This window comes from Leptidea sinapis, chromosome Z (genome assembly GCF_905404315.1).
Source record: "Leptidea sinapis chromosome Z, ilLepSina1.1, whole genome shotgun sequence".
NCBI lineage: Eukaryota > Metazoa > Arthropoda > Insecta > Lepidoptera > Pieridae > Leptidea > Leptidea sinapis.
Window position 1 is genome coordinate 14,444,624 of NC_066312.1, and position 25,228 is coordinate 14,469,851.

Consider the following 25,228-nt stretch of genomic DNA (forward strand, 5'->3'; position numbering starts at 1 on the left):
GCGAGCGGAGCTTAGATATTTTAAATCAATTTCCTGCTTTTGGCATTACAGTGATCAATCTGCGAAACGAATTAATACACTGAACTGAAGATATAATGAACATTATTGATCGCAAATTGAAAGCAGTTATAATTCTCTAAAAAAATTACGTATGATAAGAAATAAATAATTCGGGTCTTGGATTTTTGTTTGCTAGTTCCTGTCACAATTTACCCAAAGATTGCGTAACCTTTCTTCAAACTTGGTAGATGTTGTATATAGCATAAATTCTCAGGTCATTCAAAATTAAGATTTATATATGAAATTTAAATTTGATTGGAGATAATATAACTATAACTTTATGTATGTAAGTAGAAGAAGGTAGGTAAATAACTGGATGATCTTATTATAGTTAAAAAAAAAAAAATTGAAGTTTTGATCTCTATGTTAACGTAGCACTTATTTTACATTTTATATCTCTCCGTTCCATCCATGCTTCTTACACATTGCAGGACATTAATATTATAAGCTTATCTAAGTTCCATTACAATGAACATGGTGGTCAATAGACGTTTATTATTCATGCACCATAGAAAACTATTACTGCCTTACAAATAAACTTGGTTTAAAGTTATACCTGATAATAAATAAAGAATATGCAAAACGCTGACAATATCGCTGACAACACTGCCAATATAATGATAATTCTGAAGTTTTCTGATTGTCAAACTGCCTTGCAAATAAACGTGGGAAACGTTATACGTCCGAATAAAAAATCATATGCAAAATGTCTATTTGTAAACATGTTTCATGCATATTCTTGGTTTATTATCAAGAATAACTTTACACCAAGTTTATGTGTAACACCGTTATAATTATGCATTCTTGTTGCTTTTGAACGAAACCGAAAGCTTTTATGCATTTTAGTTACCAATAAGATGCTAGTTAACGTATGGCGCGTGAATAATAAATTAAATAGTTACAAATATTTGGCAAACGCTAAATAGACATCAATTAGGCCAAAAGCAACATCTATAGTTGTAACCTAGAGTTACTGAACTTACTATCTATATTTGAGATTTTATTTCATTCGGTAAAACTATTGAGACAATAATATAGTAGAATATTTCAGACGTAATAGCTGTCAAATATGTAAATTTATTTATTGTTTTACTATTTAGGAGTAATTGTAGTTTTGCTACATAACTTATGATTTTCTTACTTATTTATTATAATAAATACATTGTTTTGCAATTGTGTTAGCTTACTGTTTGAGTTTAATTTAATAAGAATTCATTTTATTTTCTACGCTCATTTTTTTATTTTTGCAAATATATATAAATAAAACTGAGCAAATCCTTCGGGCTATAGTAACTAGGAACATGTTAAAATTTTAAATTTTAAGACGTAAGGACTTAAATGAGAATATTAAAATTGTTAAAAATTCTTGAGATATAAACGGTTAAAAAGGCAAGTTACTATATTTAAAACGTGATATTGGATTGTATGAACGCATTTTTGTGCATTACAGTTATAGAACTTACAAGACTACGAATAAATGCGAAGCATATTCGAGTAATCGTCAAAAAATAAAAAACACATTAAAAATTAGGACATACATATAATATGTATAAATAACAATATAAAAACTTACCGTATGTTCGAAAAAGTAGAGCCAGTGAGAAGAACATACAAGAAACTCACCGGCCACTCTTCTTTGTAAATAAAATGTATACAACATTTATTCAACATACACAAGGATTCTGAAAGGATTTTAATATGGACTGTAAAACAAAACGGCTATTATAGGCCCAATGAAGACTGACGAGCAATATTATGAGGAATTTGTAAGAATTCAATAGAGTGTCAAAAGTAATGCTAACAAAGAAACTGCAAACAGTATTTCATTACAAATTTAAAAAAAAACTTTACAAGCAATGTATTATTATTCGATTGGAATGTAAAGAGATGCTTGTTAACCGAGTTATTGGATTTCCATTCAACAATATATACTCTCATTATTAGCACGCATCTGAATAAACTTAAGCTAAAACTTATTAATAAACATACAACTTAATATTGTACCTATCGTAATAAATACTAATTGTTTAAAAAGTATCACAATACTTACCGTATTATAGTGATACTTCTTAACACCAAAAGTGAAACAATTTTGAGCATCAATAACAGCTTTAGTATCAAGATTTGTACACAACAACATCAGATATACTTCACACCCAGTTTTAAGTAAAACTGTATAACTAACAACCATACAACTGATCGATGCAGTAGTTAATAAAAGGTGTGAAGTAAAGAATGTTCCAAAATATTGTGAATTAAAAAAATGTTGCATTCTATTGTTTTCGTGATGTTATATAAACTTAAATGTAATATAAAATACCTATTTAAAATAATTAATTAGGAATTAACACGTACTTAATTATAGCTTGTAAGGGTTGCAGTTATGTAAATATTTTATAGCAAGAAGATTTAGGTACTTCTTCAAATTTAACTATCATATTTAGGTGAACATAATAGTTAAGAGATAATTTTAAACCAATTAGCATTCTGTCGCTAATAAGTATAGAAACATGGAATTAACGAACAGTAATATTCACGGATGGCTTAGAGAGAAGCTGCATTTAAATCGGATCTGTTAACTGGCTCGAACCATTTTATGAATTTGTAATATTCTATGATAAATTGGGTAATATCTAACTAAATCTAATCAAATTATAATCAACTTAGAAACAATACTTTAAAAAAAAAAGGAATTAAATCTTTAGATGCATAGGAACTGTGTTTTGGCTATTCTAAAAACTTTTAGACATTTGTAAAACTAAAAGAGATTTCTAGTAAAACAAAAAAATAATAATAAAAGCTGTGGTATGTCTAAACGCAAACTGTTTTGGCTTTGATAAGAATTACTCTCAAAAATCCTCTTTTTAAGCAGAATAACAATCAGGTTTTTTATATATAAGAAGGACTTCACAAACATTACTAATTATGCCATAGTAGTAAGTCCTATGTTGCTTCTGTTCCTAGCAGAATTAAACACCTTGTAAAATAGTGAGCTAATGTAAAAGCTCACTAAAATTTGCCAGAATGTAGGAACAGAGGTTAGAACAGGGGGAAAACTCCTTCAAAGACTTTATTAACTTCTAGAAAGAGAAAAGACTGTAGAGATAGTATGAGTTATTATGAATTGGCACGCTCAATCTAGTTATATCCAATACTAAGTGTACAAAACATCGAAAAATATTAATTAGGGTTAGATAGAAATATCCAAATAAAAATCCAAAGCGTATAAAGGGATTACATGAAAATAGAACAAGACATAGCTGTGTAACACCTATATCTATCCATTCAATAATACTAAGTTAATGGCTAAGTACTATCATGCTTTACCTAAGTACATAATATTATGGTTTCTATAATTTTACTTTTATAAATTTACTACAACGAAGACTTTTTTTTGTTATTTTGTATGATTTTTTAAATTTTTATTTGTTTTTTTTTTATTTGTTTTATGAGTACACACTTAAACTATTGCAATCTAATACCCTTTGATACTTAATGCATTTTATCGAACTTCATATGGTCGAAATTCCCCTGTCTCTTCTGACAATCTAGGCCTCGTTAATTCTTTATTTTATCATACCAACACTTAACTTAAACATTTATTTTACAACAAGTACTATGGCTATACGATTGAACAGACTAGTAGATCATGCATTAATTAATTATTATAAATTGTGACAATTAGACACACATAAAATTAATTACTTTATATTTTTCTGTTAAAAAGTTCAAAATTGTCAGAAGATATTCGTAATTTAAAAAAAAACTTTACAAAGATGTGTAGAGGCAATAAAATTGTACTTTCTTAAAAACATTCTAAGGCAGTTTTGAAATAAAATATACAAACAATCAAACACAAAATAATTAAATAGTCCTCGCTGTAATATAGAAGAATAATATCAAATGAATCGAATTTAATAAATTTTAGTTGAATTTAATAGTATGACTTATTTCACTGAAGTACATTATTCGCTCAAGCGAAAAAAGTGCTTAAAAAGAGATTGTTCATTTAGATAGAAACCCAAGATAAATTGTTTTCACCTCTTTGGTATAGGTATCACCATATTTTCTGCGTATTTTGATATTATAGTTTGCAACTATATTATATAGTTTTTAGTATAGACAGACGGTCTGCACAATATAATATTTAGATATTATTTATTTTGAATATTTTTATTCTATATCAAAATAAGCTCGTATTTATTTAATTGATCAAATACAAATATTATTGTTTTCTGGTTCACGAGTGTGTTAAGTTCGAGAAAACATTTACATAATAATATGCTTACACACATATTATATCGTCATTATATGACGAGTTTTGTTACTTAGGTATATCAAGTAAGCATTTAAATTTATCACAGTATTTTATGGCTATACTTGGCATCAGCTGAATAAGTCAAATTTGGTATGTTTTGATCTTAAGAATGTATATCGAACAATATGGTTAAAAATGTATATAAAAATCATTTCAGCAAAACTTAACGCAATTAACATAAAATATATCGCTAACATTTTAAATAATTTTGCATTCCAAAAGTTATTTCAGATGCATTTTATTGATTGACTTTAAAACATGGTTACCAGCGACTTTATGTTCAAAGTTCTCATAATTGTACGTTTATTACATATTAAATATTATGTGCAGACCTTCGAAAAAATAAAATAAGGTTTTTATAATTCATCCATAATATCATAGTTCTTTCTCAACATAACCATGTAAGGCGAGAATGTCTCGTTTTCCACACACAAACTAACATAAATCCAGCTAAGTTTCTCTGTTAAACCTGATTTCAATTGACAAATGATTTTAAATTTACGTAACCGCAGCATTACAAACATACATTACACACAATCAAAGACTCGCGTGGTATTACCAGTTGTTTCCCTCCTATAGAATATAACCAATTACAACATTCTCATTTCTCTACCCACAGCAATGTCAAACATTTGTCAGTTTTGGCATTCAGTCTTGGTAAATTTTCAATTCTCCTTATAATTTCTTAAGAGATAAAATCCCCGTTTCATTTAAACTCTAACTAAAATAAAATAAACAGCCAATGAAGGAGTAACTTAATCAATATCCATAGGGTTTTCGGTTATGTTCAATGGTGATTCGTCACATTTGGGCTTATAGTGCATTACAAAGTCGATAAGACTCACAGCGTGCTGGGGAATCTGTCTTCTAACTGGCTGCTCATTTTGGCTGCTGCAACTTGGTCCAGCCACAGGTTCGCTGATGTCTGTGAGTGACTTGTTCGGCTTTGATACCTCATTAGTATATTCAACCATGCAGACATCTGCTGATTGTGCTTTCTTATTTAGAAGGCTAATGAATGCCGGCAAATTCGGATCATCAGCGAATGAGCGAGGTCTCTGCTTCTCTCTTATGTCTCTTGCACGTAACGCGTGTGTTACACTTTCGACAAAATTTGTATTTTCATTTCTTCTAGGGCTGGTAGTTTCGCTGTCCTCTTCTGCAATAAAAGTAGAATTTATAATTTGTACAAATTTTTGTGATTGGGGCAAGACCACTGACGTCTACTTTAAATCACTGGACTGTCAAAGTGCTTTTTATGCCTGTTTGATATCTACCATTTTGGCGCTGTTGCCCATGTAGCGACAGTCTGCGGTACTAAAACTAGTGACGACAACCAAGTGGACAAGATAGATGGTGGGAAACTATTTACAAAAAAAATGTGTACTTTATTGCGTTGATTTTTGAAGTATAAATAGCATGGAATACGAATGAAATTCATTCAAAATTTAAAAATACTTCAGAGTGTTGTACGTTCCTTCGCAGCCTTTTGTATTATACGTCAAAATTAGTTCTCTGGACGCTCGCGAGTAGCGCTTCAAATAGGCACAAAAAATTTGCTGTCAAACATATGGAACACCCTGTCCAGTGGTATTTATACAGGTCAGTGGGCAAGACAAAATTATGTTCGTTAGCGTGTTGAAAGGTCGGAATAAACTACAACTTAATATTTGCTAATTTATATCTAAAATTTTAACGAGTAAGGTTCTCATATCACTATTTGTCGATACTAATTGTTATTAACACGATCAAGTGTAATTTGCACAATTCAATGCTGTTCTTGAGTTTAAGAGGGACATAAAGACATAAATACAAAATAGTTCAATCAGTGTCAGTTCTGTCAACTTTGAAGATATGGTGTCATTTCACATATTAAGTATTTCCAATGAATTTTCTTACACTTGACTGTCACTGAGATTTGTTAATACTGACACGAATTCCTTAAATTGTGATGATTGTGGCTTGGAACGTTTTTCAGTAACTACAGTAACTACGTCCGATTATACTCCTAATGAAGATAATTACCTTTTGGATTCGAAGTCTCAGGGGATGTCGGGTCTTCATCAACTTGTCCTTCTATCAGAGTACCCAAATGTCTTTGTTCAGGTTTATCACCACCCATACCAGACTTAGTATTGATACCTGATGTTGATGGTGTAGGGTTCTGAAATAAGCATACAGTCTAGTAATTAAATATAAATATAACAGCCTATCAACCAGACATCCAACTATGTAAAATGTTTAATTACATAATATAACGTGCTTAAATTTTTATTTCATCAACATTTTAATTTGTCTAGTTTGTCTTGAACGGGATTAAGGTATATTCAAATATAATATGTAAATCTTAATTTCACAATCAAGATAATAAAGAAAATGGTTCATAATAATATGTCATATTCATACAAATAATGATGTAAAATACTAATACGTCATCACATAGATAGATTAAACAAAAGGAATTACAAACACGTTCTATATCTTGGATCGAAATTTATTATTCCGAATAACCGGGCATCAACTATAAAATTTGAATATAAACATAATTTACATCTTTTTTTATCATTATAAATTATGACTGCTATGAAACAGTGAACTACGCTGTGCTTACAATCCTACCACTGCCACATTATAGACTTTGCCTGTAACGTGAATCCTCCTCCCGTTTACCTTTCACCCCCTCGCGCTCTTCCTGTTATGCAGTACGGTTTGCGGTTTCATTACCGTTAGTTACATGTCGTGATATTTTCGTCCTATCATTGATATTTTTTTGAAGGTTTGTTTGTTACGTTTCGACTTTTTTGTTAATAGTTCTCTAGTTTATGTTGTTCTGTGTCGCTATAATAGGTTCTGTCAGAAAAATAAATACTCTTTGTACTTAACCTAAATGCTTTCATTGATTTTAAATCATTTTAATAATTATAATTATCATCACAACACTACATCGTTACACTAATCAATAATACAGAAAAAATAAATCGTAGTTTATTTATTAGTAATAATGTTTTAGTGATGATTTGTTTCGCACACCGTAACAACGTAACGTGACGAGGTGACGTCATTCACGTCAGTTCCAGAGCTAGTGTAACCGGGTAGTACGAGTAGTTAATAAGAGTAAGATTCGAATGAATATTTCATAAAGCGGTCACTTACCGAGTAGATATCCTCCGAAGTGCTGGGCAGTGTAGTTTCTCCAATACCGTCGAGGAAGTATGTGACCATGTTGCCCTTGCCTTTCACGTCAACAGTACCGCGGCAACGGAGCTTATATCCTCGCTTAGATAGAATATCATATACCTCTTGCGTCACCTACATTGACATGAAAACAAAACGACTGGTCATAATATAAAAAAGTAACTAGACATTCAAATCGCGGAGATAAGCAGTTTCAGATATTAATTCTTTTTTTTTTAATATTGTCATAACAAACACTATAAATATATTGTGGTATCGCAAGCGTCGCATTACACTCGAGACGCTTATGCATTTGTAATAGAATTTGTATATTTACAGAAATTCTAAATTTCAAATTTGAATCTGTACAACAGTCAGAAAAAAGAGGTTCGTTTCATTTTGAGAAGAAAATAAATTACTATATAGGCTGCACTAAAAGTATCGGGAATGGAATATTTCCACTGTTCCTGTCATATTTAAATCTTTTTAATTGAAAACTCCTTGGTTTTAAAAATAGAATACCATTTATTTATTTAAAAAAAGATTCTCGATCTTTTCACAAGGTCTTTTCAAACTTGTTTAGTCGTTGAGAAAATGGAATTGACTCAAGAAAATTCTAGAGCAATGGTTAAATCTATTTATAGTTTCGAAGTGGATTAACACAAAAACAGTGTGTTGACCGGATGATTTCTGCATTTGGTGATGAAGTCCCATCCAAAACCACAATTTATCGCTGGTTTGCTGAATTTCAACGTGGACGTGTCAAGCTCAGTGATGCTCCCCGACAAGGTCGTCCAAAAACTGCAGTCACCAAAGAAAACGTTGATGCTGTGCGTAAGCTGATTGAGGAAGATCGACATGTGACATACCGCGAAATTCAGGCAACTTTAGACATTGGCATGAGTCAAATACAAATAATCTTGCATGAACAATTAGGTGTAAAAAAGTTGTTTTCCCGATGGATACCGCATTTGCTCTGTGAAGAGCAAAAAGTGACTCGAGTTACTTGGTGCGTCAGAACTCTCGAAAGATTCCACGCAGGATCCTCCAATGCTGTATACAACATCGTATTAGGTGACGAATCCTGGATATACGCGTACGAACCCGAAACAAAAAACCAGTCACGAGTTTGGGTGTTCGAAAATGAGTTAAAGCCAACAAAAATTGTTCGTTCACGGAGTGTTGCAAAAAAACGCCCGTTTGTCTCCAAAACCGGCCTTGTTGCGACTATTCCTATTGAGGGACAAAGAACGGTTAATGCAGAATGGTATGCTAGCATTTGTTTGCCACAGATCGTTTCTGAACTCCGTAAAGAGAACTGCAACCGCCGCATCGCCCTCCATCACGACAATGCGAGTTCTCACACCGCGCACAGAACAAAAGAGTTTTTAGAGCAAGAAAACATAGAATTATTAGACCATCCGCCGTACAGCTCCGACCTAAGCCCTAATGATTTCTATACTTTCCCTAAAATAAAGAATAACTGCGTGGTCAGACATTTTCATCACCCGAAGAAGCTGTGGACGCCTACAAAACGGCCATTTTCGAGACCCCAACTTCCGAATGGAATGGTTGCTTCAATGATTGGTTCCATCGTATGGAAAAATGTGTCAAATTTCGCGGAGAATACTTCGAAAAGCAATAAATACATTTTTAAATAGTAATGTTGTGTCACTTCCTTGATTCCCGAAATTTTCAGTGCCGCCCTCGTAGGCAAAAGCCAATGGTGAATGCCAAATAAACAATAATCATATTTATAACCATTGTTGTCTGACTATTTGGTTTTAGTTAATATATGAATGAATTTACTTTATTAGTGGTTTATTATTACAAATTTCAAGGCACGGATGAGACTTTGGATATAATATCAGATCAAATTACAGTTAACACAAATTATTCATGTGTAGTACCTGTCTTTAAGAAAAAGTAAACGTATTGGTTTATTCATTTATATGCTGACCTTACACGTACACACACACAAAACGAAATAACGTAAAATCACGTAATTTAACTGTATATCTGATTAAAATGGTATATTACTCGTTATTAAGAGGATATCAAATGTTTCACCTGTATATGATCCAACACTCCAGTGGAGTCCATTCTAGAGGCTACGTTGACAGCGTTACCCCAGATGTCGTACTGTGGCTTACGAGCTCCAATCACACCGGCCACCACGTTGCCAATATTGATGCCTGATAAAGCATCAAAATCAAATAAATATTTTATTTCATTCAAAAATGTTTGTTTCATGTTAAAAGTGTGATTTTTGATGCTTGAATATTTCGCATTGCTATAGACCACATATGTAACTATTAACAATATATCCATGAATTATTAACATCCATTTTTAGGAAAAGTATAAAATGAAGAGTATATAACTCTATTAGGTATTCAGACATTATCACAATATACTTACTTAAACATATATAAATACAAACAAACATATTCATCATATAAATGTTTGCATCTACCGCTATTTGAGCCAAGGACCTCTAGCTCAGAAGGAAAGGGTCACTAACAACAGGGCTATATGGGTCGCCGAATTAAAAAAAAAAATTATAAAAATAATATATATTATAAGTAGTACATATTTTTTAATTCAGTTTTTTTATAGATTATTTTAGGCATACGGCTTATTTGAGTCGCTTCCTGCGCTAGGTTTTCACCGCGTCGTCAGTAGTGAGGCTCTATTTTATTTTAAATTAAATCTATATAAACGGAATGGAACAGATAATTTTCCAGAATACTACATAAAATATTAAGTAGTTAAAATTTGTGTGTTCTTTATCACCCCTTCTCCACACACTACCTCAGGAAGCGACTTAGTTCAACGGTTGGCTAATAGTACCTATTCTGATTCGAAAATTATTGAATGAGTGCTCATTGACGTATTGCAGCTGTTCTCGAAGCCGTAAGGCGTAGTCTGCCATGGCCGTTACGTGACGGAATCCGCGAAGATCCCTTGTGGCCGCTGTCAACCCTGAAATATAAGTAAACACAAACTCTGCGAAAAATTATACGAAGAATATATATTACTATGAACATAACAATAAATGAAAAGAAATATTGCAAATGGAATGTAGTACAGGAATTTCAACTTGTTCTAGTAACATCGACCACATGGCCAATGGAAGAAATTGTTTTTTATGGAAGTGGAGGACAAACGAGCGTTCGGGTCACCTGGTATTAAATGATCACCGCCGCAATCACAGAAGCGTTTCCGGTGTTTAAGGAAAGTGCACGCGCTTTTTTTGGAGGTACCTATTTCGTTTAGTCCTGGAACATCGCACATGGAAGCTCATTCCTCAACTTTGTTGTGCGAGGAAGAAAGTTTCATGAAAACCGCACTGTGGAGGAACGCCACACATCTAGATTTATTTATTTTATTTATTTATTTATTCTATACAGACACTTTATCACATAATATTACATTATATTTGGTCCCTACACTAGGCGTAGCCTGTCATATAATAATAGATGGTGGGGATGATATCATACTTTGTGGCGTGTCGTACGAAGGTGGAATCGGAGGCAGGAATCAGATGAAACATCTCTTTGGAACACTCTCGCAATGTGGTAGAACGCTACTCTACGCAACGCCAGGTGAAATGCAACTTGAATAGTTCGAAAACATTTCTACTATATTTAATAATTAGACCTTTCTTTCATTTGCTTACTTTATTTTCACTATTTTTGGTATACTTACAGTTAACAAATAAAAAAAAATTACCTAACTAAATTCTGATATCCAATTATAAGTTTTAAACATTTTACAAAAGTTCAAAAGAAAATACTATACAGATAGTTAGCACATTGACAATATCACATGATATTAAAACATGAAACATAACTAGTTGGTGGAATATATAAAGCTACTACTAGGTGCTCTTTCTTGCATTCGTAATTAGCTATAATATTATGTCATGTTACATATTAACATTAATTTAATTTAATTTAAATTATGCAATTTCGTATATGCAATTGCAAAAAATCTGTTATTTTTACATTCTGAGGATGTGTGAGAATGGACATTGGGGTAAGATATTCTGTGTAAAACAGAAAAACTAGGCATAGCCTGTGCTATGGGTTGCAAGACTACGATATATTTAATTCGATTTTCTTAATTAAACATACATGAATACAAAAAAACTTCCATGACTAGGAAACAAACATCCATATTCATCATATAAATGTTTGCACCTGCCTGGATTTGAACCCGAAACCTCTACCTCAGTAGCCTGGGTCACTAACCACTGGGCTATATGGGTTCAATAATATTAAGCTCCAAGCCGATAGGTATAATAATTTACCTGATGCGGCCATGTATGTAGCGCCCGTGCTCTTTATCTTCTCAATATACTTAAACTCTTCCTCTGCCAGTATCTCATCGAAATCGGCTATTATCTCATTCAGGAGCCTGAGACATTCGACGCCTTCGTTGTTGCCCTCCAGCTCTACGTAGAACTCGGAGAAGTTTGGAATCGACGCAAACATTACGCATACTGACTCACATTGCTCGTGGTAGAGTTCCTAAAAACAAATGTACATACACGTTAATTACTAATTTTCCAAAAAAAAATTGTGCCATATAGGGACGCCCGAAATAATATATATATATGTCATGTAACGGTCCTAAATCTGACGTTCTCGTGTAACGCTAGAAATTATGATGCTTAGCTCTGCTTTGCTGAGTAGATAGCCCGCGCAGAGCGTAGCCCGAACGTCCGCATCAAAACTTTGCTTCAAAAACAAGTGAAATAATAAACAAAACAAAACAATACATTTTTATTACTTTTACTTAGAGTGTATTTTAATTTAACGGTATATTCATCAACGCCTTACTTTCTTGACAATAAACATATGATTTAAGACCGGAAAAACTAAAATATTAAGTTTACGCTCTCCATAGCACTGACCCCTTTTTTCAGTTTGCAATACAGGCATGTGTTTATATTACTTATTTTAAGAGTTAAAACAAGTTTCTTCACTAAAAATGTATGGAATTAATATTAGCATTCATGGCAGTCACGTGAAAATCCATTTAAAGGATTACTTTCAGCTGTAATAGCCATTACTTGAAGATCCTGGTCCCATTAAACAGCGTCCCCACATGCAACGTACAGTCAGTCCGTTGTCTACACGAAACAATGCATTTAAAGTGACTTTATACGTAATATACGAGTTACCTTGAAATTATTCACTTAATATAATTTATATTGACATATTAGTTTACCGATTGAAATGTGACTAACTCAAAATGTGACCAGCATGACTAAAATACGTCAGTAATTTTTTTAAATGAAAATAAGGAATGAGACTGGTAAGACCCTCAGCTGATGGTAATTGATACGCCCTGCCCATTACAATGCCGTACCGCTCAGGATTACTGAAAAACTCAAAAATTCTGAGCGGCTCTACAGTAGCGTTCATCACCTTGAGTCATAAGATGTTAAGTCTCATTTGCCCAGTAAATTCACTAGGCGCCCTTCAGTCCAAAACACAATAATGTTTACACATTACTGTTTCACGGCACTTGCACGGCTTCCTGTGCAAATGAGCCTCCCACTAGTCAACCATTTGACTGTTGACTCCATAGTCTATGGTAGTGGTACTGGTTAATACCTATAATAAGAATAATTACTTACGTCAAAATTCTTGTCGCTGCACAGGAAGTGTTGTGCCACGTGCTCGGGCAAGATATTTGCAAGCAATTTTCTGTTATACGCTTCAAGATGTTCCATTTCCTCTTTTTCATCTGGGAACGAATTTTTATTAAAAAAATATATGTTAGGCTATGGTGTTTTATATGCATTATTAATAATTGTTCTTCCATATCTATCGTTTTCGTGAGTTAATGGCGCGCGCTGCTTATAGTAGGCACCATAAAAATCTCCGAAGACAGGACCAGCCTAGGTTTTAGAGATATTTTGGTGAAAAAAAAAATATAATGTAAAATGATGAAAATGGAAATACAGATTTAAAAAAATAGTGGCAGTGAATTTCTAGCAAATTTTTCTCATTAAAAGTCTTTTACATTCATTAGTGTCATTTAAACCTAAGAGAATATTTTTTTTCTTTCTTTCATATATAGCAATGAAGACTATAAGTCCTCGTAGAAGTGTACCCACGCGTTTCAGGATTTTAGGTCTCCTTCTCCATTTCATCAACGGATGGCTGTGGGATATATATCCCTATATATTCCCTTATGTCATTTTCTTTCAGGAGAAAATTTACACTCGATATTAAATAAGAAAAAATCAATCATAAATCCTTTATTTTGACAGAAAACAAATATAATTGTGTAAATAATTTTATGGTATCAATGTAATCGGCCATTTCTGGCATGTAAAACTATTATTAAGTATTAATTAATTTTTATTTCATTAATAACAAATTCTAGTTATTATTATAATTGATTTAACATTAATAAACTCTATATTTTAGGCACTTAGATGTTAGTGAAAAGTATTAAGCTTTCCTATTTCTTATATTAGGGGAAATATATAATTTTTGAAATTAATTATAATGAATTTATAATTATTAAAATAAATTTAGAATCCTTTTGATGTCACTTCTAATATACTAGATACTACTACCGCTTCGGAAACAAATGGCGCTCTGAGAGAGAAGAAGCGGCGCAAGAAACTCTCCCAGCATTCTTTTTTTGCGCTCTTTTCAATAAAAATATACAATATTGTACAGTCATTTGTATCGCTATAAAATAATCATAATTAAGTCCCAGGCTGTTCGATCACTTAGATATTCAGCTGTGGAGTAATAGGATTTACGACAGAGCTATTTTTTTATAAAACATTTAAATTTATTTATAGATAATAACTGAACAGTGGCTGGGACTTTAATATAAAACTGTATACATTTACCCTTAAAACTATTATGTATCTGTAATTTGACTATAATTACCAGTTGCTTGCAATTTCCAAATGAAGTCCAGACGGTAAGTACTCTCCGTTTGCTGAGAGTGCAAGACTAATGCCACCATGGTGCTCAGTGCAACCACAATGTTCATCAAATCCTGGCTCCAATCTCCAGCACATCTAATTATGTTCAAATAAAAAAACAAATTAATGAATTAGTTACTAAAAATACCGGCCATTACAGCCCAGGTCAAACTTTATAAATAAAGGGAACAATACACCATTACTAATACAATTACGTCCGCAAAATTAAAAAGTAACGCAGTTTTAACTCCATTAATGATAACTATTAACGGCCGTTCCCAATATACTATCTACAGGTAGAGATAAATTACTACCTTCTACTGACAGTAATTAGCTGACAATAATCTGAAGCTGTCCCAATATACCCGATAAATCATTCTTATCGCTAGTTCACTCTTGCAATTTCCATACAAACTTCTATCGCTGGTAAGCTATACGTCGTCCCATTGAAAGACATCGTGTCAAGATTAGTTACCATAAGTTTATTAGGACAGAAAAATCAACGATTGTTACGATTTCTTATCTCAAGTTGGCCACAAACGGAGATAGACTGAATATTGGCAATGGCCGTAAGTAAGTTCAAATTACGATTTATAATCTCAATAATAACAGTTACGAATTCCACAGAGATCCCTTTGTATCTAATCTATATATTTTATTGCAACGACAGTTTTAAATAAAAAATCAACTTACGCTTGGTTTGGATTGTTCAGTTCCCCATCCATATACTTCTTTATTGTTATCCCAATATACATCGCGCTGATTATAAACAGAAGTAATGTTTTCAACATTGTGATGAGAACTTGATGCACTGCGCATAGAAACATCGCGAGCAGTGAAAGTTGTAAGTAGTTCTGAAATTTAAAAAAAAACATAGTTTTTATGCTAGATCTACCAATATTATAGTTAACTAATAATATAGTTAACTAGTTAACTAGACATACGTTTTTCTAATCAATATAAAAAAAACATTAATACATTTAAAATCTTAACCACTGATAGAAATAAGAAATAAAACAACATCGCATTACTGAATTTCCCCGGCAACTCGGGTGAAATTTCATGAAATTTGTTCTTAGCTGACCTCTACCCTGCGAAAGGAATATTCCAATCAAACAAGTCTCTGGGCCTTATGGTTTGTGTATAAAGCGTAATACTAATAATGAACACAATGGTAGATCTATCTAGCCTTAATCGTAAGAAAATAATTCTGATATTTAGATTTTCTAATACTTCTACCATTTTCACTTGTCTCTATTACTAGAGATTCTAACAGGTCCTTCCGAAATGACATTATGGTCAGTTTTTTTTTTTTTTTTTTTTTATGGAATAGGAAGACAAACGAGCGTACGGGTCACCTGGTGTTAAGTGATCACCGCCGCCCACATTCTCTTGCAACACCAGAGGAATCACAAGAGCGTTGCCGGCCTTTAAGGAAGGTGTACGCGCTTTTTTTGAAGGTACCCATGTCGTATCGTCCCCAAAACACCGCACAAGGAAGCTCATTCCACAGCTTTGTAGTACGAGGGAGAAAGCTTCTTGAAAACCGCACTGTGGAGGACCGCCACACATCCAGATGGTGGGGATGATATTCTAACTTGTGGCGTGTCGTGCGATGGTGAAATTCAGCGGCAGGAATCAGGTTAAACAGCTCTTCGGAACACTCCCCGTGATAAATGCGGTAGAAGACACACAATGAAGCGACGTCTCTACGCAACGCCAAGTGATCCAGCCGTTCACAGAGCACTGAGTCCCCGACAATTCGAGCTGCTCTACGTTGCACGCGGTCAAATGGATCGAGCAGATACTGGGGTGCACCAGACCAGAGATGACAGCAATACTCCATGAGTGGCCGGACCTGCGCTTTGTAGAGCGCTAGAATGTGGGCCGGCTTGAAGTATTGCCGTGCTCTATTGATGACGCCCAGCTTCTTCGAAGCCAATTTGGCTTTGCCCTCCAGATGGCCACGGAATTGGCAATCGCTCGAGATTTCGAGACCCAGTATTCCGATACTAGGCGCGGCTTTAAGAGAAGTGTTCTCGAAGAGCGGTGATACGACAAATGGGGTTTTTTTAGTGGTAAACGCGCAAACTTGAGTCTTCTGGGGGTTAAATTGGACAAGGTTCAATTTACCCCATTCCGCGACCTTCTCGAGAGAAGGCTCGATAGAAGACACAAGTTTCTCCCGGCACTGGTCGACGATTTCCCGAGAGAGACCTGCATGGCCCGTGTATACGGCATCACTGCATGTTGGAGGTGTCCAACATATCATTGATATGCAGAAGAAACAGCGTAGGAGATAGCACACAGCCTTGGGGCACTCCAGCATTCACGGGCTTCGGGTTCGAGCAATATCCGTCGACAACGACCTGTATGCTACGCCCAGTGAGGAAGCTGGAGGTCCACTTGCACAAGCTCTCGGGAAGCCCAAATGATGGAAGTTTTGAGAGGAGCGCCTTGTGCCATACACGATCAAAGGCCTTCGCTATATCCAGGCTAACTGCCAGGCCTTCCCCCTTGCTTTCAATAGCCGCCGCCCATCTATGTGTTAGGTATACCAGAAGATCACCTGCCGACCGTCCATGGCGAAACCCGTACTGTCGGTCGTTGATCAACTGGTGACCCTCTAGGTATACTAAAAGCTGGTGGCTAATTATGCTCTCCATGATTTTGGAGAGCAGGGAGGTGATAGCAATAGGCCTGTAGTTCGCCGGATCCGAACTGTCTCCTTTTTTTTGGATCGGATGGACAAGGACTGACTTCCATGAGTCAGGGACTACGCCTTTGGAATAAGAGTGCCGGAATAAACGCGTTAGCACCGGCGTCAACTCAGGGGCACACGTTCTAAGCACGATTGGAGAAATGCCATCCAGCCCGCTCGACTTCCTGACGTCCAACGAAAACAGAGCTCGCCTAACAGTTTTCTGTCTGAACTGTACTTCAGGCATAGAGCTCTGACACCGCGGGATGGTCGGCGGTGTTTTTCCGTTGTCGTCAAGAGTCGAGTTGGAGGCGAAAAGAGCGCACAGGAGCTCGGCTTTCTCTTTTGCCGTATGGGCCAGGGTGTCATTCCTCATGTGCAACGGCGGCATGTACGGCTGGTTGAAGTTACCAAGAGCAGCTTTCGACAACGACCAGAACTTGCGTGTTCCGGACGGGTAACTGGAAAGCTGCTCGCCGATTTTGACGACGTGCTTAGACTTCGCACGGGCGATTTGCCGCTTAAAAAATCTGGAGGCACGGTTATATTTCCTCTTAAGAACTTTGCAGTTCGGATCCTTTGTGCCCAGCGCCGCAACCCAAGTTCAATACGCCTGTTTTTTGCAGTCAGATGCTGCTTTAACTGACGCATCGAACCAGGGCTGTGATCTGCCACCGTTCGGTACTACAGAGCTTGGTATAAAAATATCCATGCCCTGCAGTATCACATCGCCTACTGCAATGGCGCAGGCACTAGGATCATCCGAAGAGAAACAAACCTTGCCCCAAGGGTAGGATGCAAAAAAGGAACGCATCCTATCCCAATCTGCTGACTTGTAGTGCCAAACGCGGCGGGCCGCTGGTGGTCTGCGACGTTGGCGTCGGATAGACACTACACTCCTGACCAGGCAATGGTCGGGCGTTCCAAGAGGGGCGTCGACAAAGACCTGGTAACCATCGGGATGTGTAGTCAGCAGAAGATCTAATAAGGAAGGCATGTGGCTATCCACATCCGGGAGCCGCGTTGGCGACTCAACCAATTGGGACAGACCATACGCCAATGCAAAATTATGCACAGATCGCCCTGCGTAGTCTGTGGTACGTGATCCAAGCCATTCGGCATTGTGCCCGTTGAAATCACCCAAGACCACGATTTCAGCGGAGGGGATCTGTGCAAGCACGACGTGAATTGCAGCTTGAACGCAGCCCATGAGATGATCGGTTTCTGCGTTACCACTATGGGACCTGTAGACACACGCATAGATACGGACGCGGTCGTCTAAATCTACGCGGAGCCAGAGAGTAGACAGGTCCCTACCCTCAAAATTGCCGAGACGGCGACAGCAGATATCCTCCCTAACGTACACACATACCCCGGCATGAGGCAAAAAGTTGTGCTCAATTTTGTACCCGGGGTACGTTAAATATGACGTATCGCTAGGTCGAGATATCTGCGTCTCCGTAAGGAAACACAAGGCCGGCTGCGCCGTCTCAAGGTGGTGGTGGACGGCGATTAAATTGGAGTGAATTCCCCTGATATTGCAAAAGTCCACGTTGAGCGTGGAGCGGGGTGCCGTGGTGTTACTGCCTCGTTTGTCCTCGGTCATGCGCGGTTCAGTGCCCACCCCAGAATACGAAGGGCGGCCCGAGCGAGAGTGCTCGGGGAGGGATTCTCCGGCTCTGGTAGAGCTGGTACCCTCCTGGAGTAATATCTTTTTACGGACCGCTCTCATAATTTGTGTGGGGGGGGGGGGAAGGGATGGCCTCCGGTCCTCGACACTAACCTATGCGAAACATAGCGGCACTAGGCCGCTACTTCACGCCGGTATTCTGTGCGAGTGTGGTAATTAACCCGGACGAGTCTGGCCCGATTGTGCTGACGTCATAAGACGGCAGCGTGACTCTCCCACTTCTAAAAAGCCCTTAGTCGCCTCTTACGACACCCATGGGCCTGGGACTCCCCTATTCTTTTTACGCCCCGGAGAAAGTACAGGGCGTATTACAGTTGATTTATTTAGACGAATTATGTATGTTATTTCTGAAATTCTTTTTTATGATTACGGTTAAGTATTTCTTCCTGTGTGTTTATATAATGTCAAAATAAGATAATAATAATAAAAATAAAGTAAAAAATATTGCACACACAGGATGTAAAGTACCTCATTAATGTTCATCGGGCAGAGTTTCGTATCGTCAGTGACATTTGGTGAATCATTGCTGCTTAACAAATGAAGCCCCTGGGAACAAATAACTATAATTAGAATGCTAAGCTATTAGGTTCTAAAGAGCTTATGATTCAAACTTTTACATGGAATATTTAAAACAACATTTCGACTTTTTGAATCACCTTTAAATTATGTAGGCTGCTGCTACGGAGTTGTACCCACAATTTGTAGCAAATAACGTATTAAATGTTCAATAGAAATAAAGGCATTTATCTTATAATCAAGTATGGAAAACTTTAACTATAATTTGAATTGTTAAGATGTTTAAGTGAAAGAGTACGTGTGTATTTCACATAAACGTTTGGATTTGTGATCGTCGAGAAATATCACGTAATAGGTATCCATAAAAACTTGTTTTAAAAAAAATCTAAGAGAGATAGTATATAAGCTAACTGATCAGCTGTCAATTTATAGTAAACCTCATTTTTACTTCTTCAATTGCTCGGCTCCTAGATTGACAAATTTTGCAAAACTTTCAATTATGGATCATTTAAATGCAAGCTCTTAAGTGGTGCTACTTTCATGTTGTTATCACTTGGGCCCAAGAATATATGGAAACATTTCAATCTCCTTAAACTATATTAAATTAAAGTATCAAAAATATTACCATTATAATTTCAATCTGTACCACAACAGCAGTGACGACCAAAAATGACATAAGCTGCGCAACCTTCCTATTATGGTGGACTTTCTCCGACAAATTTTTCAGTTTCGGATGGATGAACTAGAAGAAATAAGCTAGATTAGTGTTAGGAATGGGGTAAAACTACATTAATAATATAAGTAAGATTTATCAGCTTGGGTTCGCGTCACTGAAGAAGCTAATGATGCCTCTGAAAAGGTATTTTATTATGATGTTTATTAATTGTCCTTATAAAAAAACTAATATGTGGCAAGAGGAAATGCATTGTAAGAAAAAATATTTTTCTTGCCATACCTGTAAATGTCAGTCAGTGTTTAGCGGAAGACCACACGTTAGAAGAAATGAATATATTATATTAAATAGTAGTTATTAGTTACCGGAATTTCTGTGCACCGAACAATATAAATCACTACGGCGATGAGAAGAGCGCATAAAAACATCGTGAAGTATCTGAAGGGCGTCCTAAAATTAAATAAAGTCGTTAGCAATTTACTGGAAAACATGAATGCACTAATTAACAAAATGTTAATATGTGAGCAATTCTATTCAAATATTAAATCTACATATGCATTGACGTACAATAATCACGCTCAAAAATCGTCTAAAGCCAAACTCTGCTTACTAGACGCGTTAGGCAGAGTTTTTGATCAGTCGTGCTTCGACCGCGCTTTGAACATAACGCCACGCAATTACAAAATGTTCAGTGAAGAACTGTCTAAATAACAACAGCAAAACTTAAAATTCAGAGAGTCGTATTGCAGGAAAGTGCCCTTTAAATTAACAAAAATTATGTAACTGACTTGACGTTTTCAATCACTTGGCTAAATTAATTTCGATTGCTAAAACAAATTACGTCCCCGTCGAAATATGCCAGAGATATTACTGCCACGAAATAAGGTGTTAATTTGAATGAATAATAATTTTCTGTATAAGTTAATGTATACGTTCTACAACTCTTTGCTCGGACAATTTTGACGACCTTTTAATAGGTGATTGGGACTCTAATAGATCATAGTACATCAATGTTCACATGTGTATACAAAATATTTCTACATACATAACAATACATCCTATATACACTACCAAATATATCAAAACTGAGCAAAACTCTAAACAAATATTTATATATTTTAGGTAAGATTTATCAATTCTACTCTACTTCTATTTTCTTCTTGTTTTATCATATCCTATTTTTTATACAGGCGTCAAAATTTTCGTGACCAGGTTATTAAAGTTAACAATAATTATTACATAATAAGAGGAAGTACAGTCAAAGTAGAGCACTCTTGAAGTACACCACCAAATTAGCTAAAGTATTATATCACGTAAAATATAATGTGTACTCAACGGAACTCTGTGACTTGACCTCAGTTTTAAATTCAGATGTATTACAAAATAATATAATAGATAATGGTTCTAAAAAAACAGACACGTGGACAGTTAATGTAGAACACATGAATGTACGTTTCTACACACACAAACACACACACTTAGTTTTAGTATTCTTGTATTGCATTTCATTAATTATTATTATTGCATAAGCAAAATTCAACTAGTCTGGAGTCTGGTCGCTAACTGCGACACAGTTCGAGTGACTAAAAATGCGGCTGTCAACGTAAAAATATAAATTATTTATGCTTTTTATCTTAAATAAAATATTTAATTATTATTATTTTCTGTACTGATTTGATGAGTGGCCGTAAATGGAAGTTAGGAGACGTAAATTTAATATTTTTAGGATTAGAAGTACTCATAAAATATTGGTAGTAATTGAAAGTATTAGGTGGCTATGTATACAGTATGTCACAAAGTTATGGGACATGAAGGGAAAGTACCTTAAATATCGTAGATAGGGTATTTTACTGAAAGAAGACTTTATGTTATTTTTAAAAGTTAGTAATTCTGCATTCAAAGATTTTCTAAAAATTTCTTGCCTTGACTGGGACTCGAACCGACTTAAATGTAAAAAAAAAACACCCCTACTTTTATGATGCCAATCGAAAGAATGGCTAAAAACTAATAACTCTTCTGAAGTAATACAGTATTTTAAAAGAAACTTAACATGATCAAATTTAAAGAAAGTTATTTATTGCCGACGACGACGTTCGAAAAGTAGAGATATTATCATTCCATAGATAGCATTGATTATTCACAAATAAGTACCCACTTCATAATTAAAATACTTTATAGCATAGTTTTTTTTTAGTTTAAAAGCGATACGAGAATGTGGGCGTAAAATCATATTGAGTATTCACCATAAAATGATAAGAAAATCAAACAAAAGCGGACTCATTAAAATATTGGCGATTTGCGTAAGACAGAAGGGATCACATTTTGATCATTTAATTAATTAATTTACAAAAAAATACCCACTTAATTGACTACTTTCTTATATCTACATAATCATAAAAGTAGGGGTGTTTTTCTACATTTAAGTCGGTTCGATTCCCAAACGAGGTAAGTAATTTTTAGAAAATCTTTGAATGCATAATTACTTACTTTTAAAAATAACATAAAGTCTTTTTTCATTAAAATACCCTATCTACGATACTTAAGGTACTTTCCCTTCATATCGCATAACTTTGGGACACCTGTATATTAGCAAATAGGATCTTTAATCTCTGCTTATTTCCCTTATTGACAAGTGTGATTGATTGTATTGTAAGGTAGAAAGATGAAATATCAGCTTTTGAAGCATTATTTAAGTTGAACACATATTTACTACGTAATCTGCTTATTATACTCAGCTTAATTCTCAAATGTAATTGAAAATAGACGTAATGATAACATTACGAAAGGCTTCGAAGGTGATTTAAGCAGATTTGTTAGTTCGCGTAGAGTCCCGGGAGATAGAACTCCAACTCATTCTAAATTTAATGATCCAGAATTTCCATGCGTACTTAGTATTAATTTTACTTTAATTACCAAAAGTAAAACTAACAAGAGTAGTTGTATAAGTCATTTTCAACTTGTTACTACTGTAGAACTACAAAATTTAATCCAATATTATTTTAACTGAAAGTAAAACACTTTCAGTTAAATGGCATATTTTAATGATAGCTACAAAAATATAAGTTAGAAATGTGACGACTTTGATACTCCTTATTGTGGATTAATAAAAACTAAATTAAATTATGACAGTATATTTATATTTTATAATGCGATCTTAAAATGTTAAACAAATGCAGATTTCAGTATTTGTTTCACGCAATGTTGAAATTTGTATTTTTTATATCACATGCGTATTATATTATCATGTATTTCAAAGCCGGCAAACCTCTTTTGATTCCTATACAATAAAACAAGATGTTTGTAGCAACGCATTGTATGTAGTTAGTAGAAAAAACATTCTCAATAAATCCACAATGTAAAAATGTAATATTTTTCAGAGTTACATCGATCATGCCTGACACAAACCATTATGAAAGCCGACTATATATGGAACGTACGAGGATTTTAGCATTTGGAATATACAATTATATTACACGTAGATGTTCTAAAAAGTAACAAAGACACTATATAACATTGCGCGTTAGTTTTTATATTATTTGGTTGCCCGTCAAAATATTTGTGTATATTTCATGTCAAAGTTAAAGTCAAATAAACTTTATTCAAATAGGCTTAAAATATGTGCTTTTGAATCGTCACTATAAATATTTCCTTTAAATTATTGAATCTACCATATCTTTGGAAAAAGTAGAGATCGTGAGAAGAACATGCAAGAAACTCAACGGCCACTTTTCTCAATCAATAGAGTTTTTTACAATGGCTGTAATATACAAAACAAATTAGTTTATAATGAATCGTGTTAGTAAAAAGCGCTTTAAATATCCAATATTTCATAAAAAGTAAAAAAGAATAAACTGTATAAATATCAATTATCCTATATTGGATGCAATAACTTATACTTACTAATATGCAATAGTTAAAACCGATTTTAAAAGAAAATTTAAGCTGTCGCACCTGGTATTTCTGCGAATACTCTCTCAAGTTAAAATAATAAAAATATTAAAATACTAAAACTTACCCGTTGAAAACAATTAACTGAATGATCAATATTGCAACGTAGACAATTATTGAGCACATGAAATATTTTGTCAGCATCCTGTCCGTTTCTTTAGAGTACTGTAAAAAGAAAATATAGAAAAATAACCGGAAGCGACAATAACATTTTCAAAAAACTATGCAGTGATATAACAAAATGGAATATCCATGTTCCATTCCATCCATCATATATATGAGACATATAGACACACCAAAAAGAAACACTCAAAATGCACGGTAGTGTCTATTCAATTGAGTTAGGATTCGTATCTCTACCATTATTATTAGGCTATGATCCCACTGCCCGATTCTGCAGCTATTTGTTTTTTTGATAAAACTAATTTTAAATAAATGTTAAGAAAGTTTGCAATGTATTAAAATTGTAAAAATTGACCGCAATTAGCTGTAATTAATTGTAGTTTAAATAATGTTCTGGTGAAAATTGAAACTATTTGTTTATTTAATCAATTTTAGATTCATTTTAATGGAAATGAAGCAGATTAGATAAAAAAAATAGCTGCCAGTTCTCAGTCAGTCGCAACGTTAGGTATATTATTTTTGATTATATTTTCGTGTCATCTTTTTTTTTATAGAGCTGGCAACCGTTTTTTTATAACCTTTGCATCATTTCCTTTAAAAATGACGAAAAATTCGTTTAAAAAAACATATATTCACAATGTATATTGGATAATCAATTATACTTTATAGGCAACCTATCGCTGATATATTTCAGACTCCCTTAAAACCCTATTTAAAATTAGTTTTATCAAAAAACAGATACCTGCAGAATCGAGCAGTGAGATCTTGTACTATATGAAATAGAGCATGTGCTAATCGTGCAATGAATTTCTCGAAAATCGAACGGCACTGCTATTGTTCTCAAGATTTTCGAGCGGCCTGTCGAATGCATATTCATATTCGGACGACAGTATATTTTACTATTGAAATACTGTTTTTTTTTCAAAGAAAAAATTTTATCCACAGTATTGCTAAGTCTATTATTTTTCGAGTGACATTTTTCTGTTAATTGAAATCGTAATATCGTTTCGTTCGCTTCCTAAATTTCGACAACCTTGAAAAAAAAGAGATTCTTGATGACTGC

General features: G+C 34.5%; 1 protein-coding gene across 1 annotated transcript in view; it reads right to left on the reverse strand.

The window, feature by feature from the left end:
* Positions 1-5,133: 5,133 nt before the first annotated feature.
* LOC126978941 (adenylate cyclase type 6-like) overlaps positions 5,134-25,228 on the reverse strand; it is a 308,068-nt gene continuing 287,973 nt past the window's right edge. Inside the window, exons 18-30 of the mRNA XM_050828068.1 lie at positions 24,110-24,207; positions 20,460-20,544; positions 20,047-20,163; positions 19,374-19,451; positions 15,208-15,368; positions 14,477-14,610; positions 13,201-13,310; positions 11,866-12,085; positions 10,404-10,535; positions 9,623-9,747; positions 7,532-7,687; positions 6,404-6,542; positions 5,134-5,537 (exon numbers count right to left, since the gene is read on the reverse strand). Of these exons, the coding sequence (XP_050684025.1) occupies positions 5,134-5,537; positions 6,404-6,542; positions 7,532-7,687; positions 9,623-9,747; positions 10,404-10,535; positions 11,866-12,085; positions 13,201-13,310; positions 14,477-14,610; positions 15,208-15,368; positions 19,374-19,451; positions 20,047-20,163; positions 20,460-20,544; positions 24,110-24,207 (1,959 nt within the window). The remainder of the gene's footprint in view (positions 5,538-6,403; positions 6,543-7,531; positions 7,688-9,622; positions 9,748-10,403; positions 10,536-11,865; positions 12,086-13,200; positions 13,311-14,476; positions 14,611-15,207; positions 15,369-19,373; positions 19,452-20,046; positions 20,164-20,459; positions 20,545-24,109; positions 24,208-25,228) is intronic.